The 23,603-nt window shown below is 36.7% G+C and overlaps 1 protein-coding gene across 3 annotated transcripts; it reads right to left on the reverse strand.

The window, feature by feature from the left end:
- Window positions 1–8: 8 nt before the first annotated feature.
- LOC106142466 (phospholipid-transporting ATPase ABCA3) lies at window positions 9–22,771 on the reverse strand. Of its 3 annotated transcripts, none has more exons than XM_013344224.2 (33): window positions 22,621–22,771; window positions 18,548–18,800; window positions 16,985–17,430; window positions 16,593–16,766; window positions 15,936–16,183; window positions 15,742–15,852; window positions 15,189–15,333; window positions 14,749–14,922; window positions 14,209–14,421; window positions 13,930–14,015; window positions 13,493–13,622; window positions 12,879–13,108; window positions 12,522–12,687; window positions 11,885–12,118; window positions 11,458–11,599; window positions 11,010–11,122; window positions 10,481–10,596; window positions 10,114–10,217; window positions 9,709–9,874; window positions 9,171–9,386; window positions 8,848–8,952; window positions 7,664–7,835; window positions 7,234–7,359; window positions 6,529–6,652; window positions 5,204–5,331; window positions 4,311–4,435; window positions 3,879–4,050; window positions 3,409–3,570; window positions 2,514–2,671; window positions 2,144–2,266; window positions 1,467–1,632; window positions 987–1,104; window positions 9–669 (listed from the first exon to the last, which is right to left on the reverse strand). In XM_013344224.2, the coding sequence occupies exons 2-33, from the start codon at window positions 18,781–18,783 to the stop codon at window positions 450–452; spliced, it is 5,349 nt and encodes a 1,782-aa protein (XP_013199678.2). In that variant the 5' UTR covers window positions 18,784–18,800; window positions 22,621–22,771; the 3' UTR covers window positions 9–449. The 3 variants fall into 3 exon arrangements, with proteins under 3 accessions (XP_013199678.2, XP_060803066.1, XP_060803067.1); XM_060947083.1 differs by having other exon boundaries at window positions 18,548–18,797; window positions 22,621–22,748; XM_060947084.1 differs by lacking the exon at window positions 18,548–18,800 and having other exon boundaries at window positions 22,621–22,733.
- Window positions 22,772–23,603: the final 832 nt, after the last annotated feature.

Raw genomic sequence — 23,603 nt, forward strand, 5'->3', positions numbered from 1 at the left:
ATCCGCTATCGTTTAAATAAAAGCTACATTATGATTTTATGTATGTATGTAAAAGCTACTTACATTTTCATCATTATGTACAAAGTCAACATAAAGACTTATAAAATAGTTCCATCTCTATAGTTTTTATTATTACTTTCTAAATATTACAATACATGCGACGATTTTATGATTAAATTCTAATCAAAACGAGCAGAAAACGCACGTTTCCTACAATAATAAATAAATTCCCTTTATTTTTTGTCCATTACGATTTTTCTACACGTGTTTAACTTCTAGAAAATATATCTTAAAACTAAAAAAATATATTTAATTAGCCAGTTAGTATTATATATAATAAAGCCATCATAATTCACAATGATTAAAATTTGGTCATCAATACTCTCGTCCTACCTTTAAATAGAATAAACATTAATTTTCTGCCTTAACTGAACACAACGCTCTCAACGTCAAAGTCTCTCTGTCTCCACAACAGGCGATTCCACTACGCCTTTCGCGTTCCTCTGGTACTTTGTGAACTGCAGGAAGATTTGCTCAAGCGTAGTCTGCGAGATGCTGTAGTCCTCCACGTCTAATGTTTGTTTGGCGCGCTCCATGGTGCCGAACAGCCGCGACCACGGAGTGCTGCGGTCCGGTAGGTAATACGTCAGAAGCCCTTGGTATTCCTCCCTGGAACAAATTCGATAAATTTAAACTTACTTTCCGTCGGAGTAGATATATTTTTATTACGGGAGAGGAAACAGAGCTTTCACAACATCAAAATACATGCTTACAAAGAACACAATATATGCGTACACTCTTTTATTTTGAAGAGACAAAGCTGTCTTTCATCGCTTTTTCTTTGAAAAAATCACACTCACACACACACACATGCAATCATTTCCTTATACCTCACGGTGTAGACAGAGCTAACATTTTTGAAATGACTAAAAACAATGTTCAGCTGTATGAATGAAATAGTGTATTCAATAAAAAAAAATACTTACATTAATTTAGGAGTAGTGAAATTATTATTCACATAAGTTTTGAGTTCATTAGTCGACCTCAGCATTCCTTCCGAATTCGGATCATCATTCATTTTCATTTTGATGGTCAAAGTGAATCCTGAAATAAAAATATAAATAACTTTTACACGCATTTTATGTAGTTGTAAATATTAGTAAGTATATACTCGTAAGTATTTGCACAAACAGTAAAAGTGGCAATCGTGGCAACAATTTAAGGACTATCAAATGTCAGAGATACTGATAATGCACCCGGCATTAGTAAAAATTTGAGTAACCGACGGTTTTGGCGTAATATTAAACGGTAATCTACTGTTCCAAAATAGAGACTAATAAATTTTTATGAAATGTAGCTTAAACGGCAAACTTTCATTATTTTTTTGAACAAGAAAGCCATTAATAGTAACAGTGGTGGTATAATTGTGCAAAGACAGCATCATAATTCGCTAGACTAAATTATACCTTGAGAAAACTTGTTCTTGAGGTGTTGCGGCGTGCCGATGCACTGGAACTGGCCGTTGACCATGATGGTGAGCCGCGAGCACAGCGCCTCGCACTCCTCCATGCTGTGCGACGTCAGCACCACGCCGCGCCCTGAACGTTGGGCACCTTGCACTGCTCGCCACACCTGGGTTGATGCAAATTCGTCAGAAATAAATTGACTAACTACTAATGAGAACGAATCCCTTTCTTCCATTGATTATATTATAAATGCGAAAGTCTGCTTGTCGGTTCTGCTTTCATGCAAATAGTAAAAAATCCGCGTTCCTATACGTTATATATATATATGTATATATGTTATTTTTCAAAAATTTACCCCTAAAATGCTGTAATGGAGGGTTACATAAAAAGCGACTAACACGCTTCTGGAGCCGCGGGCAACAGAGTTAGTATATTGTAAGTAGAACATAAGTACTCCGATGGATTGGAAGTGCCTGAATGTGCAGGTTTCCACATAAACACTTATTAAATAAAAATGTGCAAACAGTATTATACTATACTATATTATATGTACTGTTATTCTCCAGTGGCTGATAGCCAACATGATCTTTCTATTACCGGAGATCTGTCTGTCAATATAGAAATAAAAAGTTGCCACACATATTTTGATTTATTTAACTGAATTTGCAATTAATTACCTGTCTCTTGGCAGCGGGGTCGACGCCGGTGGTGGGCTCGTCCACGAACACGAGTTGCGTCTGCCCGAGAAGCGCTATAGCGGTGCTCAGCTTGCGCTTGTTGCCGCCAGAATATTGATGTACCTGTATCGCAATATCATAGTTTAGTACAATGACAGGAATAAGGTATTTAGTTACAGAAATTCACGTCAACATGCATGGTTATAATAAAAACGAATATAGCATGATGACGCTAAATTCTTCTTCTACTCTGACATTTAGATAAAATATTTGATTCAAATGGTAGAGAGAGAAACTACTCGATTATTTATTAAAAACATGGAGACAGCTTTCTATAAAGATTAGAAAGCTACTTCAATGGTGTACAGACCTGCTTGTCCAGATGCACGGTGAAGCCGAGCGCCCGCGCGAGCGCCTCGGCCTTGGCGCGCGCGGTGCGCTCGCGCAGGCCGCGCAGCATCGCGAACACGCGCAGCGTCTCGCGGCCCGTCAGCTCGGGGAACACCGCGTCGAACTGCGGGCAGTAACCTGACAGCGACGGATACACGCTATTATAAAATATGTGACGTCGTGCCACTTCGGTCTCCCCGGCGGCCGTCTTCAAAGCCCGGGAGGCCTATAAAAGCGTTTCCACGCGCCCCGAGTCTTCACCTTTCAGCCCTCACCAAGTTAAGTAGCTCGCTGTCCTCTAGCAGCTACTTGCTGGATCTCGTGTCTATAGCTAAACCCACAACCTCGTTTTACTTGTAAAACAAGTCCAAATTAAGTTTGTCTTTATTCTATATTTTTTTTAATTAAGTAACTCTTATTTCTCTTACCTGTGACGTTTTACTAAAACGCCAAAGATATAGCCTGGTGACAGGCAGACGGACAGACATTCAGCGGAGGCTTAGTAAGGACCTATTTTTTCCATTTAAAAAACTACATTTTCTAACATGATTTTTCAGTGTTCCGTACTCAAACAATACAAGCGGAACAATAGTGATAGACCACTATCACTATTGTTCCGCTTCCTGTTGGTCTTTCATCAGGCTGTATCGCATGAACTGTGATAATTGAAATTTTGAAAGATAATGTATTTTGGCATTTTATTTAAGCCATACATAAATGCAAGTTTTACTGTACGTAAGTAGAGTTGGCCTACTGTCGGACGAAGTTTACCCCTTTTCTTGACAGGGTAGTTTCCTGAGATCGACTAAATCGCCAATAGGACCAGTGAGCAGTGCTGATTTCGATAAATAGAAAAATTGTTATTCAATACTCACCGATATTCTTATGAACATTTGTAATATTTTTCTTAACAGAATATCCGCTAACAAACGCATCTCCACTAGATATACCCTCGTCTCCCATCAACATTTTGAATGTAGTAGTCTTGCCTGCGCCATTCACGCCCAGAAGCCCGAAGCACTCCGAGTGGCTTACCTCTAAAATAAACATATAAGGTCAAATTGGAAAACTTCTTCCTTTCTTCAAAATCGGTTATACAAATGATATGGGGTATGCAGTAGACAGACAACAGGGGTAGACAGAGTTAACAATTTTTTGAAAAGTCTGTGACCACGTTGATTTGTATGGCTTAATTATGGAATTGAATTATTTGCCTTTCCCTTGATTGACTTTTACAATCTGCATGGGGAGAGAAGAAGCAAAGAAGCAACACACAATTGTTTTCCTTCTCTACCATACCAACATGGAAGTCCGAAAACATTCAATACCTATTTAATATACTTACTGAAGGAGACCTGATTGACGGCGAGGTTTTTCCCGTAATACTTGGTAATATCTCTGGTTACGAGATTGTGGCTGTTGTCCGCTGAACTCCGAACCTCGCGCGCTTCAGCGAGGACATCCTCGTCTAGTGTGCTCTCATCCAACACTGGAGGCTTGCGAGTGCGCGTAAACAACTGAAAATAACGTAGTGTCATAAAATATATTGGAACATATCAACTTATAGATAACTTTGTCACAATGACCCATTATAGTTAACCGAAAAATTATCCATTATCTGTTAGGTAAGTAAATTATTTTGTTATCCTACTGGAGTTAATTCTGGTCACATTCTCACTTAATATAAGAAGATGCGCTCGAGGTGACATTTGGCCGTGATATTATATGCATAAGTTAAACACTTTTGTAATAACAGCGCTCGACAAAAAACGCTTACCTTCTGCGTTAGTCTGTACTCGGCAATAAGAAGTATGGTCCAAAACAAGAAGAACGAAACAACCATGGCTACCAAATAGCGGAGAATTCCTGGCTCTTCCCAATCAAAATAAGCGTTTTCGCGAACTGAAAGTAATAAGTTAAAAAACACATACATACATAAAATCACGCCTCTTTCCCAGAGGGGTAGGCAGAGACTACATTTACTTAGTATTTCTGTTACTAAATCTTCTTTCACATCACAACATTCCCCTATCACGCTATTTCTTATTCTGTCATTCAATTTAATTTTTGCTCCCATAAATTAATGTAAGGACCAACACGCCCGTATGCACAGCCAGGCGAGCCTTTTTGAACAGCTTCTGACTGCTCATAAAGGCTTGCAACGCTCTATTTACTTTTTTATTATAAAAGTTTACTTTTACGTTTACTTTATGAAAAAGATTTATTCTTATTAATTCAGAATCAAAAAATACATAGAAAACATTTTGTTTATATAATTGACAGGAAGAGACTACATCTTTTTACTTGCCATGATCTCTGCATACTTTTTTCGCTTCATCCACAGTCCTAAATCTTTTCATGCAAACTCGTCTCTTTAGAGTACTCTTGACGTTGACCTTTCACTTGGACATCCCCGATTTGATCAAGGTACGTTCGTCTAGTTCTTTGATATAGCAAACTGGCTTTCAGTAGACTGCTTTCCGCTTCCGCCGGAAATGAGACGTGACGTGGTGCGGTTTATATTAAGCAAAGTTGGCATGGTATTTAAAGTACCTACACCGCTAGCCCAGTTCTACTTTATATATTCAGACACACATATTATGTGTTTTCTGTTCGTAAAAACTTAGTCCAATTAGACTTCTCGTTAATAGGATTCAAAGTTATACCAACCACAGCAATTAGTCATTCCCAAATTGCATACGGCCTCCAAGGTGCAGTCGGTGACGTTCAAGATAGACGGTATGTAGTCACAAACCAGCAGGCACGAATGTTCTGTGAGGCCGATTTGGTTTAATGACCTAAACAAAAATATATATTTACAGTATTAAAAAGAAAATTTCTAAAACATTTGCGACGGTTTCGAAATAATTTAAAGCAATATCACCATTTCATATAATTTATCTATTGGCGTACAATACACATGATGTAAGAAAAATAAAATGTACAAGCCTGCATAAAAAGGTAAATGTCAAAAAATCCAGGTCATTTATTTGCGTAAAAACACGTAGTTTGATAATATAATCATGTAAGAAAATATAATGGTATAAAATCTCATAATCCCTCCTGCCTAATAAAAAAAGTAAGATAAAGAATTATAAAAATACAGTCATGCTGACGTCACGATGACTTCTCACAATCAAAATATCCACGTAAGGACATAATCTCACGCAATTACAATTCAAACGACATCATTAAATAACGAAATAAACGAAAGAAACACCTAACACCTTGCTTGCAATTGAATATAGCGTATTAAAAAAAAAACAAACAGCGTAGGTGTTCGAACGGTAAAGGTGCTTGAATAAAAAAGCATGCTTGATGCACAGGGTCTCACAAGATCAAATTAACCACATTGATGTGTCTGATGAATTTTCTGAGTTATGTACATTGGTTTTATTGCTAATCGGATGTGTATGTAGGTAACCATTTAACAAGACATCAAGGTTAAAGAAATTGACAATTTAGTAGAACTTGCTACAACTAGAGCATAGAAACGAAACTAAGCAAATATTCATTCGAAACGTATCAAGGATCGGGAAACAGTGGAATAAATTTGAGATGACGTATGGATTAGGTTATCCTGCAAAGGTCGCGGTGATGAAACGGGAGTCACTTCGTGTAAAACCTGGCTTATCCAACCTAGGATCGTTCTCATAGGCGGACTGCGGGTTAATTTTGAGAGAATGTAACTGGGACTTACATCAAGAACAAGAATAGAAATACCTACTATCTTGTACTTCAGACTATAAGCTATTCTTGCATGGCATGCAGTTTTCTATGCGGAAGAATTGAGAATATATGAAAACGTTAGTGTCACAGCTATTAGTTGCATTCAACCGATCTTTTTTCCTCCTGGCGTTACATCCTCACCTCAAAAGAGGAGCCCAGGGAGAGGGAGAAGTCTGTAGTCTCATATTATTCCGAATACTATGGTCGATCCCAATCTGCCAAGTATCATTTGTTCAGTTTACATTGACACTCTGTTAAAAACGTACCTTATCGCCGAGACGAGGCTGTAGAGCGGGAAGAACTGCAGCACGTAGTCGAGGATCTTCGCCACTTCCTGCGTGGTGAGTGCGGGCGACGCCAGCGCCTCTACTATTTGTGGCCCCATCATGCCTGGATACGGTTATGTCATGGATACGGTTACAAATATGTCATGTTTCGAATTTCATTCAAAGTACGGTAATAAACACTTATTTTCTTTTATTTACTTAAATTTTCTTTGTTAAATTGCGCGCCGTAGTCTATGAATTTATAGTCATCCTGTATATTTTTCTTAAGAAACTTACAGTGCATCTTGATCTTAGTCTTTTATAAGAGACTATTTTGACAAAAATATAATTAAGACTCATAGATCATTTGGTTTTACATTCATACATACATATCATCACATCGTTATTTCTTATTACGGGGTAGACAGAGCCATCAGTCTCGCAGACTGATTGGCAACATTCAGCTGTAAGGCTTGAAGATGGAAATGAGATTCAAATAGTGACAGGTCGCTAGCCTATCGCCTAAAATAAGAATGCTAAGTTAGTTAGCCTATCCTTTAGTCGCCTTTTACGACATGGGAAACGTGAAGTGGTCCTATTCTAAAGTGCCGGGACCACATGAAAGATACGACATTTTATTTTTGTTGATAAACATTATTTGTAGAAAGTTGCTGTAATATTTCCATAAAAACATTCATATCTTACCCAATATTACATTGACGAAGTATAAAACGACGAAACCAAGTGCCGGGCCATCGAACATATATGAAGCTATGTAGTGGAATGGCAACATTGCCGCGCCATACACCATAATGCAGAGGAACATACGCCCTGTAGACAAAAACTTAAATCTTAATTGTATTCTTTACAAATATGTCAGTTACAAAAATGTCAGTGCTTTCTGCTCATATAAATTGACAATGGCTTATTGATACAGATAAATTTTGCAGAGCTGATGGATCAAAAGCAGCATGTTGTCAAAAGAGACCAAAAAAATTATACAAAAATGTTGCATATAAATACTTATAAATTTTGTGGTCTCTGAAAAATATTTGAGAAACACAAATTTCTCGGTACAATTTTACTCATATCAATTCAAATTTATATTCACAGGTAAGTTAGTTAGCTTACTTACCCAATTCCGCGAATGTTGACAGCCCGATGACGCTAAAAGCGATGCAGGAGATGATGATAGTGAGAGATATGATTAAAAGCCAGATCCAGTCGAAGAAGGCGGCGGCACCCCACATCACGATCGGCTGTATACCGGCTGCTTTTTGCAAAAGTTTAGCTCGGGATACTCGCTCCTGGTAATAAAAATGGTTTGTAAAAATTATACAAACACATGTACATAACTAACAAAAAATGACGCGCAACTGCTACAAGACGATTTAAGTAGGGTTTGCGATTGGTGTTCACAGAATCTTGTGATAATTGATCCAAGGAAATGCTTGCATATAAAGTTCACTACGAACAAGAATAAGATACTAAAATAACATAGAATTAAAAGAAGTGCATCAGTTGAGAGACTTGGGTGTGACTCTGGACAGTAAATTAAGTTTTGTTCCACATTGTGACAATATAGTAGTATCTTTATAAATAATCTAAATAAATAAACAAATAACGCATTTGGCTAACACGCGAATCTCAATTCCTTTATTAAGCTATCCAGCAGAACGTGGCCTTTCAGTTTTTATTGAAATTGTTGGTTCCGACTACTCCGTATAGGATAGATACATGATAATTATATACTTATTACGTATTAAGCTTGCCTCAATGCATGTTTCAAAACTTTGTTGGAGAGTAATGAAATTTATGTGCCACTAATAATAATTATAGTAAGTTTTTTTATAATTATTATTAATGACATCTGAATAATTTATGTAAAATCTTTTAAATAAATCGTTTAACTCAGCCTTCAGTATATTAGCTACGATAAGCTATCTATAAGTTATCAAAAGAACAGCGGGGAATGTTGTGATGTGAAACAAAATTTTGTAACAGGAATAGAAAGGTTACTTGCATAGTCGGAGTGGGAAGGCATTGGCGAACGTATCTTGATTAAATTAAGGACGTCCTGTCAAAGGGTCCTGACCCTCAAGAGTACCCGAAACCGCCGAGCTTGCATGAAAAGAATTAAGAATGTAGATGAAGCGAAAGAAGTATGCAGAGATCGTAGCCAGTGGAAAGTCTATGCCTACCCCTACGGGAATAAGTCGTTTTATGTTTGTATGTATGTATGTTATCTAAACTAGAAACGAACTCATAAATATTGCATAATGACATTACATATATACATTAAAACATGATTGGAAGTACCTTTATGTAGAACATGACAAATACAGCGCTCACTACACCTAAACTATTTCCGATGGCCGAAGACAGTTGGAGCGAGAGGAATGATACCATCGTTTCCATGTCACTCTGAAACAAAAAAAATAGTATGAACCGCTATATACATGTACTAGAATACGCCCGCCGCTCCGCCTACGTAAATCCAAAAATCTTGCAAAATTTCGTTACCGCTTGTAAGTATTTCTGGAATTCTTAGCAGTTGTGGTTGAATGGTGTGTGGTTGAGGTCTGTCAATCAGTCAGTGTACTCATATTTACAATTATGTAAAAGTTTAAAGCTTTCATTACCTGATCTCCGTAAGTGGCCGGTAACGGATGATTGAAGACATTAATTTCTGCCGCCGCATCGACTGCCTTCAACAACGCATTGTGTACTGCAGCCATTGAACTCGGCATGTCGTGATAGGCAAAATTGCTGAACCAAGCTGTAACGGAGTCATCGCCGAAAGTAGCACCGGTCAGAACCCGGTGGCGCATTTCACCCATTCCGGCGGTGTCATTGGCCTAAAATGATAATATTAGTGATCAAACCTAGACGAATGTACGAGTAGGTACCTTGATCATTCCGAGACGCAAGCCTAGCACAAGCTCAGGTCAAGCCTACCCTTAACCGATGGATTTCCATGAAGACTGCATGGCATGATCACTAAAGAGTTTCACCGTTCACTTTGTGAGATCACCAATGATTCATATTAGTATTATTACAACAGAACCATTATTATCAGATTAATTAATTTCTATGATAACTGCTTCTTTAGATTACATTCTTGCCATCAAATCATTCAAGTTTTAATTTACGAACGTCATCCATATAAAATGTACTTACACGATCCAAATAGTATTGATCAATTGGTTGATTTTCTACAACGGTCACTTGCATAGATTGAACGCCAGAGTTGTTGACCATATATTGATACGCAGCTTTTGCTAGGGATCCGAGAGAGGACGCCTCTGACCCATTGAAATTCAAGAAAGTTTCTGTACTAACGTACCTGCATAAAAATATTATTTGATTAAATTAGACTTGTTAGACTACTGACTATTAAAAGTATGCAAAATAGTTGTAGTAAAAAAAAATGATGAAGCTGGATATAATTTGGTATCTTTTTTGTATTTGCTAACACCAATGATACTTCTACAATATTACTAGAGATTTTTTATTAAATATGAAAGAAGAAGGATTTCATATATAAAAAAAAGAAAGAGTTTCATATATAAAAAACAATCTTACCCTTCAGCCAGCGTCAGCGCCCGTGACTGTATCGTGGGCACTAAAGTCATAATGTACTGCAATATTCCGAGGGTTGCATTGATCTGCACTATTGGCACCGATAACTAGAACAAATTTAAAAATATATTTGATGTAATAAAACACATTTACATAAAAGGTAGAATAAAGGATATTTTGATGATAAAGGATATTTCAAACATGGATGTAACGACGACCTGAAAGACGTCCAAACTAACAACAACATGGCCTACTTCCGAAGTGTATGGCAAAGAATGACAAGAAGAGTCGGCCTCAAGTGAAATAAAAACGATATGGCTACGCAAAGAGAGAGATGGTAAAAGTAAAATATATTTTAAGAATACTTTACCTGCAGCAGAATTAGTCCCCACGAACGGATTTTTACCAGCCACAGTTTGATCCATATTGCATGAATGTGCTGCCAAATTAATCGCAATCCTGTCACTTTTTCCTCGCCACCATCTACTGCAAACAAATATTGTACCTATATAAATAAATCTATAGAAAACCAGTTTTCGCTCTTCAAAAACGTTAAAATATATATCTATATATAGAAATAAGCCATAAAGTTTCTTCATCGTTTGTCACAATTACCTCCCTTAGGAGCAACATAGGTCTGCCTAATAATTACCACTATTCAGGAGGAGATAAGAAGTACTAAACACACGGAGTGCGTCCCTAGTCTCACCTCGGGACCCAGAGTCAGCTTGAATTATAGTTACACCAGTTGAAAGTGCATATTTCCTAAAAAAAAATGTTTTCCCTCGCCTTAAAAGCATCGGTCGAAACCTTAGAACAGGTAGGTACATTTTCGAGTCGAACATCTTTACCATTTGACCATGACATACACTTTTACAAGATTTTATTATATAACTTACACTGTTCCACGGATGAAGCATCAAAGTCATGCCTTAGTACAGAATCTGAGATCTCTGTATTGGTGTCAGTCTCATCGGATTCCGATCCTGCCGCTGCCATGTCCGAACCCACGCTGAAATTCGAAGCTTAAGTTACATTTCCTTACATTAATCCAATATTGGGTCTCAAATAAAAAAATGCGTGCTTTATCTCCTTCTGTCTTATCTCCTTCTTGTCACGGCATTTTAGATTGAAACCACTCCCATGGATGTCAAAGGCTAATAAACTTGGAATTGGCTTTGTCACTATTTAAATCTCTATTCCATCATTAAGCCATATAGCTGAACGTAGCCTTTCAGTCTTTACAAGACTGGCTCTGTCGACCCCACAAGAAATATGAATGTGATTAAACGTAAATATTATATCTTTAAGACCATAAATACAAACTATCAATAATATAGTACTTACGACATAAATACATCCTCCAAAGTAGTGGGATCAAGCCCATAGTTCTTAAATTTGATTACGTCAACATTTCTTTCCAAGTCATTAAGCATTTCCTCAAATCTATGTGAGAAGTCAGTTGTCAAGGAGTAAGTAAATTCGGTTTCTAAAATACAAATAACCAATATTAGTTACGAATATCTTTATATCTCTGTTTATATAAATGTTACCTATAAATGGTTAATTATAAAGATAAAAATATGTTTTGTATTATTTCATTTTGTAATTTTGAAGTTAATTAAATTCAAAACCACTAGGCCGATTACTATATAAACAGAGCAACATTTCTCCTTAACTTTCTGTAAAATTTCTTTAAGGAACAAAACTCTGGACAATAGATACTATATTTAAATATATGGCAGAAAGTCGAAAAATTGTCTCTTATACTCACTTCTATCTTCTTTTACCGTGATGTTCGGAATATATTTACTAAGGAGTTCAGTACACGCATCGCCGTCAAAGTTCTCATCTTTGACTACAACTAGCGTGTAGCCGACACCGTAGTGTTGCTTGAGGAAGTACGGGGAGCCCACGCATTGCAGCTGGCCGTGCGCCATGATGGCCACGCGGTCGCCGAGGATGTCCGCCTCGTCCATGAAGTGGGTCGTGAGAATCATTGAACGCCCTAAAAGCATGCAATTTTGTTTTAAGAACTCTAAATTGCACTTTAGCTAAAGCTATATTAAAATATAGCAAGATTTACTACCAAAAATTGGGGTTGAGGGAGGAGTTCGGTATCTGCACAAACCGCAGCATATTTCGGGTATTGTACATATTTGTGGCCTATTCTATCGTATACCTACACTTTGGACACTCCATTCAATTCTCTCTATTGACAGATGTTACGTAACCTTCACATATTTTGGATTTGAAATGCTGTAATAAGGATTCCGAGCCCCCAAACATAGTGGCGGAGTGTGCAAAGAGTGGCATATAAAGACTGACATCTATTTAAGAAGTGTATATATAGACGTCTATACATAGACGTCTTCCTGCTCCATAGACATTAGAAGTATTTGTTTACTCACCGTTTTTCTCTTTCTGCAGCAGATCCCAGAGAGCTCTCCTGGAAGACGGGTCCATGCCGGAGGTGGGTTCATCCAGCAACACAACTCTTGCGCCGCCGCTCAAAGCGATACCGACACACAGACGACGCTTCTGACCGCCAGACAGACCTTCCGATTTGTAGTTTCGCTGCAATTTATAATATATTAAAATGAATTTTATTATAATATAATTAGAAAGTTATTGCATGTTAATTTTTTATTGCAGATTAAGATAAATCATCTCTGCTGCAAGAAATCCACCACAGGATCACCTTCTGCAACTATATGTACAAATCTTTACCGCGGCATAAGTCAACCCATAGACTGACTCTATCTCACCTTTTCTTGAAGTTCCAATTTCTCAATTAGCGAATCTATTTCCGCTTTTAGCTCTTTGCTTTTGAATCCTTTCAGTCTCGCAAAGAACTCTAAATGCTCCTCTACAGTTAACTCATTGAATAGAACATTGTGCTGGGGACATAACCCTAGATGACTTCGAGCATCGCTAGATTGATGAGTCATATCGTAGCCGGCTAGCCATATCGAACCGCTACTTATTTCAAGATTACCTGATAAAATGAGAAAATTACGATATTATCGTATAGTGATTCATCGAACTCGAACTTAAACTACAAGGAACTTAAGATTTTTAAACAATAAGTTTATACTTTATCTTTTCATACTGTTTACTATAAGTGTGACATATATGACAACCCTGACATTTAGAATTATAAAATATCTAAACTCTAACGATCTTCTAGATCATACTGAGCAAGAAGCTTAGTGATTAAATTAATCTTTTCATATGGCATATTTAAGCTACTTATTATTTCAATAAAAACATCGTTTTGATGAAAATCTAAAAAATATTTTCTATGTTACCGAACATACAGGTGAGAAATTTTGTTTTACTGCATGAAGTGATATCAAAATGATTTTAATAACACACTAACCTGTTAACATAGATATAGTGGTAGATTTCCCCGCACCGTTGTGGCCGAGTAAAACTGTAATTTGATCCTCATAAATGTTTAAAGTTAAATTATTTACTGCAATATTGGCGCCATAATACTTAGTCAGATTCTGAAAGTAGAAATAAAGTTTTAAAACAACGAAACAAAATAATTGATTCATGACTTAGGTCCACTCAAGACGATATATGTACTTATATAAATAATTATTTTAACCTAAACTTAACTAACCTTAAACTTTACCAAACTCCAAAATGAATGAAACTTTATCAAACTCCAAAATTAGATTTTATTATCCAACAAAATTTGAAAATAAGAAATGTTTACAGCCCTCTCCGAAATTGATAAATTTGCTGTTTACTGTTATAAGTCTTTATGTCAACAAGTTGGTTCAACTCAAAGAAAACGGTCAAACTTACTTTCATTTTAACACCCGTATTCAGATCACTCGGTTCTTTCTCCATTGTGACTCTTTGATTTTCAGCTACTTCCGGGTATACTTCACCTATTACAGACATAAAACCAGATTTTTTATTTTTACCAAATTCTGATAACATTGCCAAGGACAAATTACAAAGCAAAAGTATTCAAGTCAATTCAAGTAATTAAAGTTTTATGTGCTAGCTTTTTAAACAGTGTACCTAAATATATATAAAGAATCAGTAATAAAAACCATATTTTCAATTCAAAGTGCTCACCTTGAGATTTCTTATTGTAGCACCAGAAATTCTTCTGCACAAAGAAGTACCAAGGTTTAGGGGTGCCAAACGGTCCCGGTAGGACTTGTTCAAGATACAACGCTATCAGCATGTATAAAATACAATCCACCACCAACATTATGACGACGTGGCCGAATAACAAGCGATTGTCGCCCGCAGCGGGAGAAGACATGAAGTCGCCCCATGACATTCCTGGAAGGAAATTTACTCGTGAGAATTAAATGAGAATAACTTTTAAAGCAGGGTAGGGTATCATTGAAGTCATTTTCTGGCAGCCTAAATGCTGCAACTTATCGTTAGATACAAATAGCGTCTTCCAGCCAAAAGAAATTTGTGAGACATTCTGCTGGATGACAGATTATATGAAGACAGTAGACTACTTTCTCGTGGCGTTTAATGTACTAACCAGCTTGGCTTCACATTGAGTTGTCTGAATGCGCGGGTATCCTCGCCATGTTTTCCTGTACTTTTCATGAAGGGAATCACATTTTTTTTTAAACGATGCAATAACCAATTTACCTCCTATGCTCTCCCGACCAAGAATCAAGCTAAAACCATATGACATCGCCGTGTTGATACTCAAACACATCATAATCTGCACCGCCAGCGACATACTGACGTCGAAGCTCATCAGCGCGGCAGGAATGTACGTTAAGAACCAGATCACTCCAGTAAACAACGCCGCACTACTACCTGATGGAAATAAAAATTACACAGTTACTTAAATTTATTTTAAAAGCAGTATTTTTAAGCTGAGATACAACAAGGGCGGTATAAGTAGGGATGCAAGTATTGCAAAACTTGATCGTAACAAAGAAATAAGACTGTTATGATTTCATTATTTCTCTTATTGAATCAGTAAAGTTTCAATAAGAAAGCGAATATGAGAGTATACACTGGAAAAATACCTTAGAAACGAAGTAAGAAAGTGAAAAATTAAAAAAAAAACTATTTTTTACCTTTCGAAAAGAATCCGCTGATCATAAAGCAAAAGAAGATCGTGCAAGCACAATAAAGCGCCAAAAAAAAGAAGATGATAGTCCAATGAGTATTTGTGAAAATGGCGTAATCGCTGAACCCTTCTTCACTTGTGAACCAATTTATCTAAAAATACATATCAATACATATAATAAAACAGTCAAAAAGAAATTTCTGTGAATATTTACATGATCACAAAGTAAAATAAAAAATTTGGCCTGCGCAACATAATAGGCTGTTATGATTTTGGAAACTGGAACACATGCTGCAGCACCATGATGGTCCAGCTAAACTATAGGAAATAAAGAAATGCCACCTTAACAAAAATCGTTCAACCACGCGAACAACAGTTCGTTCGGCATCAACTTGATAATTGAAATCATTTTTGCTGTTAGTTACAAATTAACCCCTTACGTCTTGGATTTCAAAGATAAGTACTGTTTAGCTAGAGCATCTAGACAGTGGCCAAATTAAATTCAGAAAAGGCTAAAAAACGAAAGAATTCAAATTTCAGAAGCTTTAATAACATTTTACCTTTACTAAAACGATGAGAAAAGCAGATGTAACTATCAGGAAAATGAATTGCTTCCAGAACCACGCCATCCAATGAATCCATGTTGGTAAGCCCATTATTTTTAAAGTTTCCTGAAATCAGTATCACATTTTAGTATTATATAAACTAAGTAACTAAAACAAAAGAAAAACTGTAATTAAAAATAATAACAAACTTTAAGTTGCAATTCCTTTTCGACTGTGACAGCCCTGGTTATATTGATCGCCGTATAACTGAAGGTAATCATTATAAACATGGGAAACAACATCTGCAAAACTTCGATAGCCAAGTCCTCATGGTAAGCAGGATGCGGGTATCTTTGGAAATCCATCTTGAAACTGCTAAGGTTCTGACCGGTCATTTTAGAAATCAACTCAGTCGATATGTAGTGCTGCAGTTGAACGAACATTTCGATGTAATAACCTGAGGATAAAGACATAAAATAAACAAATACTTATAAAAAATATTTTTACAAATAAGGCGAAGACTTTACTAAGCACATTTACAAATTAAATTTGGGGAAACTACAAAGTCCATGGCTGTATTGTAAGACACTTATGACTTTGCATTTATATTTGGTTTTAACCCAGCAGATTGATGAAAACAACATTTCATCGTTGGGCCCATTACCTGATGGAATATATGGAAGAAAAAATCCTGATTATAATGAAACTGCAATGGATACAAATTATATTCAGGACATCTTACAGTAGAGATCAGCAACATATTGTCACAAGCAAAAAAAAAACACATATTTTTCATCAACAATATACCTGCAAACTATTTGATAAATTAGTTTTTCCAACAAAAATACAACCAATGCTTTGTTTACCTGGATCGCTGCCGCCTATTGGGGAATTCGGAGACCTAGGGCCAGGCATCTCAAAAGCGGGAAACACGGCGTCAGTTCTCCAATATCTTGACCCGGTCAAATAGAATGAATTCAAACGGGGACGTTCGGGAAATCTAAGCGCGTACGATATTTGTTTTGGCAGTTCTGTTGCCCCTGTTTGACAACAAAAATAAATATAAAAAAGGAGTCATTAGTTTTTTGAAGCTTTTTTGCGAATTACATGTTTGCAACTTTTATTGTTAAAAAAATGCTGTATAATTTTGATGGTGAGCTCATCTCAAACCTAATTCACATATTAAAAATAGTACAAGTTTAAATCTACGTGCATCTAATGTTTTATAAAATTAACATTGATGTAGGTACATACATACCTAGCAGTCCATCGTCAAATTCAACGGCTGCTATCACTTTACGTGTATTCTCTTCCTCAGTGTAAATACCCAAGAGTTCGTTACTGCTGTTATACGCTTGTACTCTCACCAGTGACCTCAAAAATTGTAACACCACTGTCGAATTGGGTATATTTACATCTGGTGGTAACCCTATTCCAGTTTCAGGCCAATCTATGTTAGGCCAGTCTATATTAGGCCAATCTATATCAGGCCAATTAATATCAGGCCAGTTTATGTTAGGCCAGTCAATGTCGGACCAGTCTATTTCAGACCAGTCTATTTCTTGTAGGTGTTCAAATATAACGGGTAACACATCTAGTGCATTCTCTATAAACAATTTTGCCACGGCATTTCGTACCACCTCTTCCAAAACTTCGCTTTCTGGCGAATACGCAATTGACATTCTTGTTAAATTCATTCCTGCCCTGAAAGAAAAAAGTCAATCACCAATAGGTACTCCTGCCTTGATAGCACCTATCACAACAGCTAAATTAATAATTTCATCAAACCTTATAAGCACTCTTTGTATAAAAAGTATCCGCTTTTCATCAACATTAATTGCTTTTAAGTAAAATGAAAGGCGTTAATGTACGATTAACAGGGAGAAAATGAAGAGAACTACTCGTAGTTATATCAACTTTCTCGGCATTACTTAATCCACACATGGTTTGTGGGTTTCCTAAACAATTTTTCTTTTAAAAGTTCGTTGCTTTGATGCGGTTTTCACTAGCAGATTTATTTCGTTTATACATATTATTGGAGACATTTTCAAAAGACATCGTATGAAGCTAGGTCGGTTGATAGATAAAGATAAATTAAAAATATTAATTACTCATGCCCAGACATAAACAGATAAAGTAGGTACATTTCAAACGTAAAGATTAGATATTTTTATATATTTAATACATATACATATGTGCCATGTGGTTCCCGGCAGTGCCGTGTGGTTCCCGGCACCAATAAAAAAAATAATAATAGGACCACTCCATCTCGTTCCCATGGATGTCGTAAAAGGCGACTAAGGGATAGGCTTATAAACTTGGGATTCTTCTTTTAGGCGATGGGCTAGCAACCCGTCACTACTTGAATCTCAATTCTATCATTAAGCCAAACAGCTGAACGTGGCCTATCAGTCTTTTCAAGACAGTTGGTTCTGTCTACCCCGTAAAGGATAAAGACGTGATCATATGTATGTAATAAATATACATTTTTATCATTTTTGTTTTAATCTTAGTTATAATAATCTCTAATACCCATTATCTTTGGAAACTGAATCATTCGATGCCAATTATTAATTCTCCACATCAGAGACACGTTAATACTTGTGACAAAAGCATGAGTTCTCTTCATCGCGATCTGCTTTCTAGGGTTCCGTACACACGGACCCTATTGCTATGACTTTGCTGCCCGTGTAAAGAAATTTATAAAACGAAACATTTAATGTTTTGTTGAGTAGTGTCATATGCGAATTTTACAATATAGCTAACCTAGGTAACTGAATCAAAAACTAGTAATAAAAGCGTAGGATAATTAAATTCTTACAATACTTGAAGTGTCCTATTGTCATTTAGGCTGTAAGCAGCAACTGGTGGAAACATTTTGACGTCTACTGAAAGGGGCTCGATCTGCCATCGCAGCAGTAGGATCAGCGACATAGTGACGACTGGCAGCAGTAGTTCTGTGGCAGTCTGCAGAGGGTGTCTCCATTGCTGCAGGAAGTTCTTCCACATCAACAGCCGAAACTTCACCCAAGCGCTCGCTTCCTTTTGTGACTTCATATCGTTAGGTCTACCTACTATATCATAAAACAATACATCTATGATAAGAGATAAGGTAGGTATATATAGTAGTATAGGTAACCTAACCTAGCATGTTAAATACGTATTGTGTTATTTTTGTTCTAAAGGAGCTCAGAGTTCCGTAAATTAAATGATGTTATGGTATGACTAGACTATGCTCTGTGTTTCAAGCGTTAAAATGATTTCAATTCTATCATTCTTCTGGCGTTAGTCCCGGTTGCGTACTCCCCTCTCTGAAGAAGAGCCAGGAGCCTAGTTGAAATCACGAGTCTGTTAAAACCAGACTTTCCCGCCAAATGGATAAGTCTGGCTTTGATAAGAAGCGACTCCCGTTTGACCTCGGCAGGGGGTAACCACAGAAATACGAATAATATTAATCCGATGCGAGGGAAACCCGAGCCTTATTTTGAGGTTCATATTTTAACTCAAATAAAGAGAACATTTAGGTACTATTTTTATCAATAATATCAACAACTAACTACTTTATGTGTCATTAATACTACTATATTTATGTAAGTGCCTTAGTCTTACAAACATAAGTGGATTCGATTCCTCCCACTGTTAGTGCAATTGCACTGAAAGAATAAAATTCTAGTGGCACTAGAATTCGTATTAACCTAATACTTTGGTTACATGTAACATTTGTTAATTTCAAACTTTAAGTTACAGTTCTCATCATATTGCGATACTAATGTTATTTCGCCTAATAAAAATAAATCTTTATACCTCAATATCAATCTATTGAATCATTAGGCAAAAATTTCGATAACCCATAATTTGACCTCTAAAAGATTCAGTAGCAAACACCTTTTTTTTAGATTTGCCTTTCCCAAAATTTTTGGGCAAACACTTTACTCAAGAAGGCAATGACTCCTCTATACTGCCAGCTACAGTGTCAGGACAATGCAACGTTAAAAGACAGCTACCTACCTACTATATACTTACCATACATACATATAAATAAAAAGAAATACATGTGAGAACTTAATAAGACATGCTTTACTAATAATTTACTTATCTATCCACTTAGGATATTAGTTCACGTGTACCTATGCCTGCTGTGATAAGATGCTTCCGTATATTCGTCATACGACGAATAACTACTTGCGTCCATAAATGACATCGTTTGCGTACTTCCTCCGGTTACCGCAAGAATTTAGGAAATCCTTTGTTATATGACATAAATAAAGAGTAGTAGACCTATTTCCAATGTTATCTATTGCCAGCATGCGTTAGGTTCCCCTGCGTAAGGTTACGGAGGACATAAGGGATTCGATTAACCTAACCCAGGAACATGGTTAAAAAAGATGTAATCCCGGACTCCTCACAAGAGAGGTGAGGATGGCCTGGGAGGTGATGAACGCCAGGAAGAAGAAGAATAGAGTACCACGAAATTAGTGTAGACACATATTTACAGGGCTACTAAGGCAATGGGCTAAAAGGCAGAAACTATCTCGAAGACGTCCAAAATGGCATACGTTTTTTAATTTTATTCTGAAATACGCGGCATCTTAAAGCCGCAATGGAAACGCGCAGTGAACGTCTGTTAGTTTATTAAAACGTGGGTATTTTTACTACGGCATTTTTCAACACAACAAGTTGATTTCCCGACTCTGTTCTGCTAAGTTCTAAGTTCTTGAACCATAATATAAGTTATCTGTACAGAATTGTAAAGCTGTCAAATAAGATGCAATGGTGATTGTATGTAGTGGTAACTAACACATGTTATATCGAATTCTATGAAGCAAGAATATTTAAAAAATATAACCTTTTTTCTTGAATTTGAATGAATTTACTGATTACTAATATTTTTCATCTTTATAGTAGGTATTTGTATTTATTTATAAACGTAAAGATTAGTAGATTGTTAAAACGTCGTCATATGATCAGATCGTTCAGGATGATTAAGCAAAAATGAGCCGACTGACCCAAAGCAGGATCTAAACAGCGGGCAGACACAATATCTCTTATAGCCTAAGAGCTAGTGAACCCTCCGAGTAACGGTGTTCCTGTAAGGCTAGAAATTTATAGAGTGATGATTCATAGCACACCAAGGCCAAAAATCATGACCTGGCAGGCATCTGCCCTGCACGTCATCAACACTTTTATTTCTTAAAATGTAAAATACATAGGAAAAAAAACTTCCTGCTGTAAGCTTCAAAATTTAATATCATCTATTTTTTTTATTGATAATTATAAAAAAAAATTGCCAGGCGATTAGAGTAAGCAAAAGTACCTGCCAGGTGCATCGAGAACTGCACAGTTTAGGAAGAAAAATAAACTTTCTTCTGTAAAGTTGAAATTTAAGTATTTGTTTTAGTATATCATTTAGAAGAAATGTGTACAATGACAGGCGGTTCTGAACAGCATAAGACCTTGACAGGCGAAGGGAAAGATGCTAAGAACGTGCTAGTAAGAGGCGTTACGTAAATGCATGTAGTGTCAGTGACATGTAAGAAAGTTAAAAATTATAAATGCAATATACATACATACATATGGTCACGTCTATATCCCTTGCGGGATAGACAGAGCGAATAGTCTTGAAAAGACTGAATGGCCACGTTCAGCTGTTTTGCTTTAGAATTGAGATTCAAATAGTGAGAGGTTGCTAGCCCATCGCCTAAAAGAAGAATCCCAAGTTTAACAGCCTATCCCTTAGTCGCCTTTTGCGACATCCGTGGGAAAGAGATGGAGTGGTCCTATTCTTTTTTGTATTGGTGCCGGGAACCACACGGCACTCGTGGTATCACCGGCAGAATTTGTCTAAAATCGCCACAAAAAAGAACAGTTATTCCACCCATGGGTTATTACACGCATACAATATTATTAATTCCAATAAGAACGACAGCCCGCGTTTGCCGCAAACGGTTCATGCCAAAGCCGACTTTCTCGATGCATCTGGCAGGTACTTTTGCTTACTCTAATCGCCTGGCAATTTTTTTTTTATAATTATCAATAAAAAAAATAGATGATATTAAATTTTGAAGCTTACAGCAGGAAGTTTTTTTTTCCTATGTATTTTACATTTTAAGAAATAAAAGTGTTGATGACGTGCAGGGCAGATGCCTGCCAGGTCATGATTTTTGGCCTTGGTGTGCTATGAATCATCACTCTACAAATTTCTAGCCTTACAGGAACACCGTTACTCGGAGGGTTCACTAGCTCTCCAGCTATTAGTTTGTAACAATTGTAGGTTCCTACTAGTTATCTATATATATAGACTAGCAGTTGCCCGCGACTTCGTCCGCGTAACCCACACTAGAAATGACGAAGTTTCATACAAACTTGCAACCCCTATTTCACCCCCTTTGGAATAGAATTTCCAAAAATCCTTTCTTAGTGGATCCCACCTAATTAAAATCTACCTTCCTGCCAAATTTCATCTTTATTGGCTCAGTAGATTTCGAGATTTCGTGATTCCTAAGTGAGTGTTTTTCGCTTTTATATATATAGATATCTGTATAAAGATACTGCTTCTAATATAGACCATCTTCAAAACTCATTTCACTAATCGTCTGACAATTTTTTGATGCGTTCAAAATGCCATACACCATTTTATCTTATCGATCTAATAAAAACAGAAAAATTCTTAATTTCTACAAAGTTGCGTCATTTGTGCAGGCGCCACAATCAATAGTTTGCTAGTGGTCACAAATTAATGACGGATTTGCTATAAACATCCTAAGTAGACCATTACTATCCATAGGTGACTGTAATTTATTTATTTAAAAAAGAAAATTTAGTGTTTGGAATTAGACAAGAATAAGTACAAATCATCTAGACACAAGATATGCAAACACTTTTTCAAATACTCACTTTTTTCTGGTGGATAAAAATCAGCAACTACGTTCACATTTCACAACACCGCAACACATACGTTACTGTGCATTCAATCAGTCTTCAAAATACGAACTAAAATTATACCTTAGGCTCTCGCGGGCATTGGTACATTTAATAAACGTATCTTATCTACAGATATTGATTTTTTATAGACATTGATAATGACTATGTGTGACGTCTATGAGCAATTGCAAAGGTAACACCCCTGCTAGCCAAACCAACAACGGTAAATAGGGTGCTTTTGATGTTAAGCCTTCAGAAATTTTCAATAGCCAGTAAATAAGATTTCCTTCTTTAAGAATCTTCTTCTTTAGTAAAATTAACTTAGTAGATAGTTGTTCTTTAGTGAAATCAACTGTTAAAGTATTATCAAATATTCACACTAAGGAATTCGATTAATATTGCTTGTCTGGCTGTCCGCGTGAAAATTTTTAAAATAATTAAAAAAAAATACATAGGTAGGTACATAAAAATTACGCCTCTTTCCCGGTGGAGTAGACAGAGACTACCTCATTTCCTCTTGCCACGATCTCTGCATACTTCCTTCGCTTCATCCACATTCATAACTCTCTTCATGCAAGCTCGGCGGTTTCGGGTACTTTTGACCTGACCCTTTACCAGCACTTCCTTAATTTGATCAACATACGTTCGTCTAGGTCTTCCCACTTCGACCTTTCCCTCCACACTCTCCTTGTATATCTGCTTAGTCAACCTGCTTTCATTCGTCCTCTCCACATGACTAAACCATCTTAACATACCCTTTTCTATTCCTATAACTACATCTTCTTTCACATCACAACATTCCCTTATCACGCTGTTCCTTATCCGGTCACTCAATTTCACACCCATCATACTCCATAACGCTCTCATTTCCACTGCATTAATCCTGCTTTCGTGCTTCTTTTGCCATACCCAACTTTCACTCCCATACATTAATGTCGGGACCAACACGCCCCTAT

Source organism: Amyelois transitella, chromosome 12 (assembly GCF_032362555.1).
Source record: "Amyelois transitella isolate CPQ chromosome 12, ilAmyTran1.1, whole genome shotgun sequence".
Classification (NCBI taxonomy): Eukaryota; Metazoa; Arthropoda; class Insecta; order Lepidoptera; family Pyralidae; genus Amyelois; species Amyelois transitella.